Source organism: Eriocheir sinensis, chromosome 2 (genome assembly GCF_024679095.1).
Source record: "Eriocheir sinensis breed Jianghai 21 chromosome 2, ASM2467909v1, whole genome shotgun sequence".
Lineage (NCBI taxonomy): Eukaryota > Metazoa > Arthropoda > Malacostraca > Decapoda > Varunidae > Eriocheir > Eriocheir sinensis.
The window spans coordinates 6346501-6358263 of record NC_066510.1 but is presented as its reverse complement, the minus strand read 5'-3'; the positions used below and the strand labels follow the sequence as shown (position 1 = coordinate 6358263).

Genomic DNA, 11763 nt, shown 5'->3' with positions numbered 1-11763 from the left:
AGAAGAGGAAGATGAGACGAGGAGGAGTTTAAGGAAAGGAGAAAGGAGGAAAAAAATAAATAAAAAAGTAAATGAAGAATAAGAGAGAAGATGAAGAACACGACGAAAACTGAGAAAACAAAGAGGAGGAGGAGGAGGAGGAGGATTGTGTGTGTGTGTTCCTATGTTCATATTGCGGAAAATTATTATGAATACTTAAATTTTCCTTATTATGCCCATTTTCTATTACTCCCAGACACCTTACCCTCGTCCTCTATGGAAGGATAAACTATTATATTAGTCATTACCTTGCCCACAACTTACATTACGAAGGACGACAATACAAACATCACTTTATTGCATTGCACATTTATATATATAAGATTACAAAATACACATTATCTAAGTGGTAAAAATAACTTTTTTTCTCTTCTTTTTTTTTGGCATTTCGTTGGGGATATATGCCCCAAGGGAGGAAGGCGGTGCATGCCGCACAACACCTAGAGAGATGCCCAATTTTTTCAAGGAGGAGGCCCACCGACGGGCTGAGGGTGTCCGAAAGAGCCCACCTTTCCACTCCCATGGCACCGGGCAGGTCTCGAACCCATACGCTCCAGCACACCACCGGAGCGCAAGGCGGAGACTACCGCGGGACCACGGGAGCCCCCGATAATAATAATAATATAAGAGACTAGTTCCTGCAGCGCCACGTTGTAGAAAGTGTAGGTACCCGTATGTGTCTATATAGGAAGCACCTCATTCGACAGACAGATAGAGGCGCGTATGGACAGAGTAGACAGAGCAAGATATAGGATGCAAATAGCTAGTGCCAATAGTTAAGATAAAGGGAAGTAAATAAGTTTGAAAGAGCAAGATGAAGTTTAGGATAGAAACAGCCGATCTAAAGAGTAATCAATCAATAGGGACATTCACCGATGGAAGAGCGAGGGTGGAGGAAGGCACCGTTACACACACACACACACACACACACACACACACACACACACACACACACACACACACACACACATCCTTATCCTTCCTCACACACCTCCCTCTTTCTGCCTATCTAAAAAATCGGAAGGGAGAGGTGAGGGGTGGCATCTTATACACACACACGCACACATACACTTCATCCTCTTCACTCTCCTCTCTTTCTCCTCCTCCTCGCTAGATCCATATATTCTTAAGCGTATCGGGCTCCAGCAGGGCAACAGGAAAGAGTAACCAGGTTCTCATGGGTGATTTTCCAGCTGAGGGTGCAGAGTCGTGTAAATCTATCCCCTGCATCACAAAACAGTTCATGAAATATCCAACAACTTCCACGAGACTTTTCAAATAGGCGAACTGTGGGGCCGAGACGTTCAAGAAGCCCAAGAGTGCAGAGGGCGTATAAAACTATCCCCTGCATCACAAAGCAGTCCATGAAAAGCCCAGCAACTTCCACGAGACTTTTCAAATAGGCGAACTGTGGGGCCGAGACGTTCAAGAAGTCCAACAAGAGTGCAGAGGGCGTGTAAAACTATCCCCTGCATCACAAAACAGTCCATGAAAAGCCCAGCAACTTCCACGAGACTTTTCAAATAGACGAACTGAGGGGTCGATAGGTTCAAGAATGGGCTAAGATCCTACCTAATACCATAATATCGTGCCAATGAGCAGCTTCAGCAGGTAACCCACAAACAAAATGATCGCTATGGCAAAGAGGAACATCACCACCCTCAATCTCTTGCTGCTGCCAATCGGCCTAACCGGGGCGGCGATGACAGGCTGGAAGGAAAGAAGGGTTGTTAGTGGTTATGGTGCTGGTGGTGGTAATGGTAGTGCAAGGAGTAAAACAGGTGGTGGTGGGGGGTGGGGGGTATAGGGTGATAGTGGTGGTGGTGGTGGTGAGAGGATACTGGCTGGTGGTGGTAACAGTGGTGATGGTAGGAGTAGTGGTAATGATGGCGTTGGTATTCGAATTGGTAACAACGAGAAATGGAGAGCTTTGAACACGACCCAGGAAGAAGAAACCAGGACGAACAAAAGATCAAGCCATAGGACCCATTAAAAAAAAAAAAACTATATCTTCTTATCTGCTAAGGTGAAAAGAGTGACGGTGTAGTTACTGATAATATAGTCAATAGTAGTCATGGTAGAACTAATAAAGATGATGATGATGATGATAGTGAAGGTCCTCTCACTCACCCCTCTATCAGTCAGTTCTGCCCCTCTAGTCTCCGACGAGTCTTGATGAAAGGGTCCCATGTTTAGGCCATAGTTCGGGTGCTTGGTGGACTGGCCGTGGATGGGGGTGGTGAAGGGAGCGGGGTGCAAAGGGGGGCTAGTCGGGTCAGGATAGGGGGCTGTGGATGTGTAGGGGGCAGTACTCGTGGATGGGTAAGGGGTGGCACTGGTTGTAGGGTAAGGGTAGGGACCAGTGGGGGTGGTTGCCGTAGGGAGATAGGGGGCGGTGGGGGCGGTGGAGGGGGGCATGAAGTTGGGGGAGGTGGCTGGGGGGGCATTTGAGGTTGCTTCGTCGTAGGAGGGTGGGGGTACGGCTGCTGCCCCCCCTGTCGCCCCCACCCCCCAAGTGTTCTGCGCCCCCCACTGATCCAACTCCTTCGGGTGCTGTGGGTGTGACATGTCCGCCCTTAATTCCTGAAGATCCTAGAAGTCCTGCAGAAAAAGAAGTTACTTGTATTACATTTCTTCTTCATCCTCTTCCTCTTCCTACTCCTCTTCCTCTTTTTTTCTCCCTTACTCCTCCTCCTCTTTTTAATACTTTTCGTTTGGTCTTCCTATTCTTAGATATAATTTTCTTTTTTGTATTTTTTTAAAGTAAAGGAGACAGACTCAAAAGCTACATGATTACAGAGTAGTGAAAAATTATCGTAACACTTCTTGCCGCACAGACCAAGACCACTTACTAATTGCCAATGTTGTTAATCTAGTCATATTCTTATTTAGCATTTCGGCGTGCACACACACACACACACACACACACACACACACACACACACACACACACACACACACACACACACACACACATTTGACAAGGCTTTAAGTCGTAGGAGTTTTGTTAGCATTTCCATTTTGGGCATTTTCATGAGTTTAGTGGTAGTTTGACAAGGCTTCTGCACCGTGAACGTGAAAACCACTCCTGAGAACCCGACTAATCTCCTTTGTTGTGGCCTTTGGAAATAGTGTTGTGAGTGCCGAAAGCATCTGAGAAAATGGGCAATACAAAAGCAAAACAAAACAAAAGGAGAAACGAAGTAAGACGAGATATAGAAAAGTTTAAAAGAAAGGAAGAAAATGAAGACGAGGAGGAGGAGGAGGAGCAAGAGAGTATAATACAGCATCCTTGTATTACGCCTTGAACGGTGATGAACGAATGGCAGCTGTGAAAATAAAGAAATTATAGCTATTTATATGTAAAAGATTCTTGTGCATAGGTTTGTTGAGGCCTTGTATGCTTTATGTGGGCGGTGTGTGTGTGTGTGTGTGTGTGTGTGTGTGTGTGAGAGAGAGAGAGAGAGAGAGAGAGAGAGAGAGAGAGAGAGAGAGAGAGAGAGAGAGAGAGAGAGGATCCAACACACACACACACAGCACTTCCATACCCTTCAAAATAATAAATATTATATCCCGTCATCTTACATCCTTCACTCATCCTTCTCATGCAGCCTTCTGGCAAACTACTTCTCCCTCTCCTTCCCCCCTTGCATTCCTTCCATCCTTCCACTGATACTCCACTCCTTCGATCCTTGTATACATAGAAAAATATAGTTAATATAGTTTTTGACACTGATGATGGTCATATTACCTTGATTAGAAGAACTGTAGCTACAGGTAAATCACAGGTGGTTATAAAAAGAGAGCAAGCATGTAGGATTCACAGGTATGGGATCCTACACCCTATGCTTTTGACGGTTGGTAGGAGACTGACTCTTATTGTAAAGTTACACAACTGTGGACGCCTCCTACTCCTCCTCCTCTATAGTTGCCACATATCGCTATAGTCAGCAACAGGTTTCCATTTTTCATGACGGGTGGGGGAGGGGGGTTCCAGGAAGAGGGTGCATAGGAAAACTTTCTTCGCTGTGTTTGTGGCTTTGTTGTGTTGTGTTTCATCATGTTTTGTTGTGCCTTTGTGTGTGATGATGCTGAGCGAGATGATGGAGGGTGATATGCTGGTGATGGTAAGGAGATGATGGAGGAGGAGGAGGAGGAGGAGGATAATGATGGCCGGGGTACACAGTGAACAAAACAAGGAAGAACGAAGGAAAGTGAGGAAGAGAAAAAGTTAAAAATGAAAAGAAGGAAATGAAGATGAAAGGAGGAGGAGGAGGAGGAGGAGGAAACAATACAAAGTGAAGGAAAAGCTAAACAAATCAAGGAGAAACGAAGAAAGGAGAGGAAAGGAAAGATTCAAAACTGAAATGAAGAAAAAAGAAGACGAGAGGAAGGAAGAAGAAAAACAGAAGAAAAGCAAAAAAGAAAAAATATAAAAATGTAAATGAAGAACAAAGAATAAGAACAGGAAGAACGAAACGAAAACTAAGAAAACAAAGAAGAGGAGTAAGAAGAGGGGGGCTCATCACGGTAACGTAATAATCTAACGGCCTATAGTGGGTTAATTTTATCAGGCCCGGAGGATGAAGAGTAGGAAAAAGAGGAATAGGATGAGATGAAAGAGGAGGAGGAATGAGGAAGAGAAGTAGGAATAAGAATCGAATAGATGGAAGGAAGATGAAAAGGAGAAGCAGTATAGTAGGAGGAGGAGGAGGAGGAGGAATACATAGGAAGAACAGACACCAGAAAAACTCTCGGTCTATGGCGAGGGTGTCTGTTAAAAGGACAGAATAGATGAAAAGGAAAAAAAGAGGAGGAGGAGGAAGCTCACCCAGAGAGGAAGAGGAAGAGAAGTAGGAATAAGAATCGAATAGATGGAAGGAAGATGAAAAGGAGAAGTAGTATAGTATTAGGAGGAGGAGGAGGAGGAATACATAGGAAGAACAGACACCAGAAAAACTGTCGGTCTATGGCGAGGGTGTCTGTTAAAAGGACAGAACAAATGAAAAGGAAAAAAAGAGGAGTAGGAGGAAGCTCACCCAGAGAGGAAAAACGCTTTGACCAGTTCCCACGCAGTGACGTCAGCAATCCCGCCCTCTCGGAAGTCCACGAATTTCCAGTCCAGGTGATCGCGATAGAATATCTTACTTATTTCTTACTTATTTCCGTCATGTGTGAGTTAGTTTGTCTGTCTTCTTGTTTTTGTTTTGTTTTCGTTGTTTTCTTCGTCTTCGTTCTCTTCCTCCTCCTCCTCTTCCTCGCTTTCCGAGCTTTTTCTTCCTCCTCCTCCTTCATGAGTCAACCTATCAGTTCTTCCCTATTTCCGTAATTTCTATAAGTTTGTGTTTTTTATATATTTCCTTTTTTTTTCTCCGTCGTTGTCTTCGTCGTCGTCCTCCTCCTTTTTCTTCTTCTCCTCCTTCTCCTCCTCCTCCTTTACCCTTGTTCTCTCTTCTTCTATTATTTCTCTTACTAGGTAACTACTATCCAGAGAGAGAGTGCGGGGGAGAAGGAGGGTAGGAGGGAGGGAAAGGGAAGGATGGGAGTAGGGGAAGCCAGGGGTGGAGGAAGGTGGTGGATACACGTCACAAATACGTCACGCCTCACCTGTTCGAATGTGTAAGTGGCTCACGCAGGTTTTGCCATCATAGTCAAGAGTAAACGCCATAATTAACCGCATCTGGTAATGCACAATAGCGTCAAAAATTAGCGGAGTGTGTGAAACAATCTGTGCCAAAGTCCCATGCCGATCCGGCCGAGTCTTCGTTTGAAAGATATTTGCAACAAACGTTATGTCATAGGGTCTGATATGGATAGTAGGCTATTTCTGTTTATCTCTTTGTCTAAATGTCTATATATTAATCTATCTGCTAATCTATCTATTTAGCCCTATATGTATATTTATCTATATCTGGTAATTTGTATTTATATCTATCTACATTAACCTACTAATGTATCTGCTTTAGCTTATAGTTTGCGAAAGAGGAATAATGGCACAAAACTTAATTAAAGGTAGGCAAGTAAATTCAGACAGCACCAAATTTTTCTTCACCACCGTTATAGTGCGAGAATGGAATAAGCTCCCGCCTTCAGTGGTCCATTGTAACACGATTGACTCCTTTTTAAACAAGCTCGACCGACATTTCCTTCCTTCAACTTAATATTAACTAGAGTTGAAATGCAAAGTTTTGGAGCCATCTGATTAATATAGAATCCCTTAGGTTTAATTAAGGACAGACCACCTAGCCTGGGCCATGGGGTCTATGTGATCTGAGTTTCTGTGTAAATCTATGTAAATCTCTCTCTCTCTCTCTCTCTCTCTCTCTCTCTCTCTCTCTCTCTCTCTCTCTCTCTCTCATGGTAAACTCACGCAGTATAACGTAAACAAAGGGGGAAGGGAGAAGGGAAGGGAAGGGAGAAGGGAAGGGAAGGGGTTGAAGGCAGGGTACGGAAACAAGGAAGGTACTCGTAGGGAGAAAGGGTGGGTGAAGAGGGAGGTTGGGAAGAGAAGGGAAGGTAAGAAGAGTAGGGAGAGAGGGAGGTAAGAGATGAAAGGAAGGGAAAGGCAGGAGAAGGGAGGTAGGGAAGGGAGTCTCATGGTGGTGATTCAAGGACACGAGAGAGAGAGAGAGAGAGAGAGAGAGAGAGAGAGAGAGAGAGAGAGTGCCAAATGTCACCACTAACTAAAGTACCCCAAAGGAGGAGCAAAAGGAAGTAGCCCTAGAAAGGTATTCCCTAAAATTTTAACGTTCCGGGTATCCGTGTGCCAACTGGAATCACAGCAGGAAAAAAATAAAAATAAAATATATAAAGACATGTTTTATTGATTATAAATGAAATTGTGGTACAAAAATAAGTTTTCCGGAGTAATACTGGCTATGTTTTATACTAACAAAAAAAAATCTGACTTTTAGATCATTGAAAAAAAAACCCAAAAAATAATATTTTCAGATTTTTTTTCATTAAAAAATTAAATTAAGTAAAAAAATGTGCCCACACTAAACTAGAATGATGTTAGATGCCCCAGTCTGCCTCTCAACCCTTGGCTGCACAGCAATCATGGTGCCTGAAATGACTAGAAATGGGTGATTCCAACTGGCCTCACTGTAGGAAAAAACAAAAATAAAATAAAGACACGTTTTATTGATTTTAAATTGTACTCTGGTACAAAAATAAGTGATCCGGACTACTACTAACTATGTTTTATAATAACAAAATAAAAAAATCTGACTCTGACTTACCAGTTATTCTTAGAGGGGGAGGGGGGACATCTCCACACACACTCACTGAGGAGTTCCCAACATCAGTGATTGATTCCAGTGTGATGTCTGTTGACTGAGGCATCACACTCGAGTTCAGTATCTTACATATGTCATCATCAGGAATTGGTCGCGTTCGTTTTGTGGCCATGACTCAAACCCGCAAAAAAAACAAAAAAAACGTAGATAATATATAAAACTAGGTTTAGTATATGGGTCAAGTTTATTGATCAGCGATTTTTACTCTCTGTAACACTCGGAAACTTCGCGCCAATTGATCTAACATAACAGAACATATGACTACTTTCCTTCACACTTTTTTTTATCCTAAAAACGATTCGGGTTTACCTGTGCCAATTGTATACACAACTACTTACCATACTCAGAAACAAATGCGGAGCACTGACGCACACCCCTCCCCTACGAGAGAGCAAGTGGAATACAGAGGATATAAACATCAAATGTTGCAAAATACCCATTGCTGTGTGAACAATGCGCGCGAAAATTAGAGACACGCAAGTGTGTGATTCCAAATGGCACAGGAATGCCTTTCTAGGGGTAGGATGGGCAGGTACCGTTAATTTGAGTACCAGTAGTAGTGGTACCGAAATCTCAGGTACCATTAGTGCCAGTACTGGTACCGGTACCGAAAGGAGTTTTTTTTTTTTTTTTTTTAATTAATGACGTCTGATGAAATTCCTAATTAAATTTTCTGTAAAGAAAACTCTCTCTCTCTCTCTCTCTCTCTCTCTCTCTCTCTCTCTCTCTCTCTCTCTCTCTCTCTCTCTCTCTCTCTCTCTCTCTCTCTCTCTCTCTCCACTGCCCTACGAAACAGAAAAAAAAAAATAGATAAACACAACTCACTAATTTGCTCCCTCCTCCTTACCAAGATGGCGCTAAAGAAATGCTCTACTTGCACAGGAAACTTCTCAGGCCATTTCTTCACAGGACGATCGACCGTCTGCAAGATCTGCCTGTTGACACAGCAGATGGAAACGAGACTCCTTCAACAGGACGGAAGGCTGACGGCTGGCGAGGAGATCACCGAACTAACACGTACTATTGAAACCTTGCAGGAGTTTATCCAGGCCAACATCGTCGCCCCTGCTGCAAGTGACGCCTCATCACCCTCCGCACCTGCTCTCGATGCCCAGCCACCTTCCAAAGAAGACACGTCACAGGGGAGCGATATAGCTGCACCTGATGCTGAAGGCTTCACTCCCGTGAAAGAAGGAGCCTGACCTGCCCCTAGACCCATTTATCCTACTCATTGCTACCACAGATTTGCCATACTGGAGGAGGAGGACGACGAGCAGAGCACATTCTTGGTCGGTGACTCTATGATTCGCCATCAGGTGGTTGAATTCTGTGGAAGAGTCCCCCGCCGTAGGCGTAACTACTGTTATCCCGGAGCTGGAGTTGACGACATCACAGCTGCCCTGGACGAGGTCTCCGCTGAGGCTTCTAATGACTCACTCTTTGTCCTCCATACAGGTACAAACGACGTCACCACGACCCGGTCTGAGGAACTGCTGGACAAGTACCGTAGGCTCATCCAGCAGTATAAGTCTAAATCCCCTAATATTTTGATATCAGGAATTCTACCACGGACATGGGATGAGAGCGACTTCTTCAATTAGGCCTTCAGCCTCAACAACCGCTTACAGACTCTTTGCGGAGAGCTTGACGTTGAGTTCTTTAACGCCTGGGACAATTTCTACGGCCAGAGTAAACTCTTCCACAGGGACGGAATACACCTGTCCCCCATCGGGGCAGCCAGATTCGGAAGGCTCCTCAACGACGCAGACGTGACACCCGATCAAAAAACGACTCTCAGCCACGTCCCGCCACGTCCCCCGTGTAAATAGACGCCATTCATCGCAACAAACTCGTTATGTTGACTATCTTGTATTAAAATCATTTTAAGATATCTAAATAAAAAGTTACTATTTGTATATAATCACATCACTATGTAAATCAACCTATATTAAGCGCCTTATTATACATGTTATTTTTTTTTATTTAGTATTCATTCCTATTTCTTCCCATTTATGAATAATACATTTAATTTGCTTTCTTTTGATACCAAATATATATGTATATCTGTATGTTTACATGCATATATATACATACATACACATATTTGGTATCAAAAGAATGCAAATTAAGCGTATTATTCATAAATGGGAAGAAATAGGGTTGAATACTAAACAAAATAAAAAAAATACATGTATAATAAAGCGCTTAATATAGGTTGATTTATATAGTGAAATGATTATATAAAAATAGTAGCTTTTTGTATAGATATCTTAAAATGACTTTGATACAAGATAGTCAACATATTGAAGTGTTCATGTATGAATTTATATGCAGATATATTAATTTGTGTGGCGTCAGGAAGGTTTTTCGTCGCGGCGCGTGAAATGAGTCAGATTCAGCGAATTTTCGTCGCGATTTCTGGTCAAGCTCGAGCAAAAACTACTGAAGCTAGGAAGGCGTGCTTGGTGGTAGATGAAAGCTCTATTAATACAGATTAATAATCAGAAACAAAAATTGGAAAGCACTAAAATAAACAAAAGTTAAAAGCAAAAAACTAGGACGTGTCCAAATTGCGGCAAAAGGGCCGAAAAACAGGCTGTTTTGTGACGGCTCGACGACAAACTTGGAATCGAGCTATCACAAAATCCTTCGAGCTGGTCAAAATACATTGCCAAGAGGGGCACATGCCAAATTACAGTTTTCTAGAGGCAATAGCAATGCCACACTAGATAAAAACGGCAAAGTGTCTGGAGTTCGTCAAAATCGCTCTCAAAAGGGTTTACGTTTCGAGCTCTAGCGACGAAACTACTGAGAGTAGGGAAATGTTATGCATCATATTGGAAAGCAGATTGGTAGGACTAAATTATTTCTTAAATGTTTTTTTTTAATTTTCAAAAAATTAGTGGGTTTCAGGGTTGGGAACTCAAAGTTTTTTTCAGTCGTTTTTTGCGAAGTTATTCGATTTTTTACCCTTTCGAGTCGGTTTCTGAGCCCGGTCGCTCATTAAAAATATAGCCCTTTTATTTTGCCGTCGATTGATACCAAAAACATTTCTGTAGCCCCAGAAATAAGGGAGTTATGGCGATTCGCACAAAAGCGGTTGATTTTCCAAAATTCGCGGCTTAATGACAGGGCTGGGGCAAGTTTCCGGTCCATAGTGTAGGGTTCACTGGATGAGGTGATAACCTACTAGAACCAGTGGTAGCGAGAGGGCATGAGTGTGGTGTAGGCGGTTCATGTGGACGCAGCTGGCCAAGGGCGCCACCCAGACCGATGAGGTGAGCATCGTTTGGTGGGTTCACTACGCTTCTCTCCCAAAACAAGCTTGGCCTCCAGTGGGAATGCGTGGTTTCCGTATGGGGAACACTAAATTCGTTGCAAACACTTATTGTAGTGGTCGTGGAAGGAAAAAAATCCCTAAATGTAGAGAATTTCCCTAGATCTAGAGTATTTTTTCATCCCCCCCCCTCCCCACACACACACACTAAAAAAAATATGCGATTGCGACGGATTTCGTGTCCCCCACCCGAAACCCCGCATTCCCACAGGTCCCCAAGCTTGTTTTGGGGGTGAGGGGGGATTATGGGCAAACACTAGAATTTTACCCTAATAATATACCAAGGAATACTACATGACTATAACTAGATGATATAAAGAAATAACGAGCACTTGTAAAACCACGTGCCTTAGACCGCCCCTAAAACCCCTCCCTCTGTAACTAATGCATACTATCACTTCTAACACTCTTAAAAACATGTAACTTAGTAAATGAATGACATACTATTTACATGATCAATAACTTACCTCAGAGCTTTCTAGTCCCTGCAGGAAGCCAAGGAAGCAGCGCACGGACCCACACACATACACATCTTCCCTCCTCGGCGTTCCAGCTGGCAATGGCTCACTGACTCACCTGCTCGGCACACCGAACCTTGACTCACCTGCGCAGCGTTGCCGTTCCCAAACCCTTCCAACTATTTCCAGAGGCCTAAAATAGACCAGTCGGGTCCTCATGGGTGTTTTATTAGGTTTACGGTACAGGAGAAGGGTCATACCATTACCAGGGTCATTAGACAACCCCTGGAAGTGCCCAAAACTCCTTAAAAAAGAGTATCAGATATGTGCTGGGCGACGAGATGTTTGAAAGGGGAGACAATGGTGTGGAGAGAGAGAGAGAGAGAGAGAGAGAGAGAGAGAGAGAGAGAGAGAGAGAGAGTCGTAAATAGGAGAAGAGAAAGAGGTAAAAAGATAACTGAACGCATATAGGAATGAAACAGCAAAAGAAAAGGGAATTAAGACGTATAGATATAGAGCAAGAAAGAGAAGCACGGTGAGAAAGGAACACACACACACACACACTAACCACACGTGGGTATAAAAACTACAAATCATTCTTAAGTCGTTGTTTAAACCCATAAAAAAAAGG

At 43.3% G+C, this 11763-nt stretch overlaps 1 protein-coding gene across 1 annotated transcript; it reads right to left on the bottom strand.

The window, feature by feature from the left end:
• Positions 1-332: 332 nt before the first annotated feature.
• LOC126998908 (uncharacterized) lies at positions 333-3915 on the bottom strand. Its single transcript, XM_050861142.1, has 3 exons — positions 3791-3915; positions 2170-2640; positions 333-1749 (listed from the first exon to the last, which is right to left on the bottom strand). The coding sequence occupies exons 2-3, from the start codon at positions 2605-2607 to the stop codon at positions 1612-1614; spliced, it is 576 nt and encodes a 191-aa protein (XP_050717099.1). The 5' UTR covers positions 2608-2640; positions 3791-3915; the 3' UTR covers positions 333-1611.
• Between the last annotated feature and the right edge of the window lie 7848 nt (positions 3916-11763).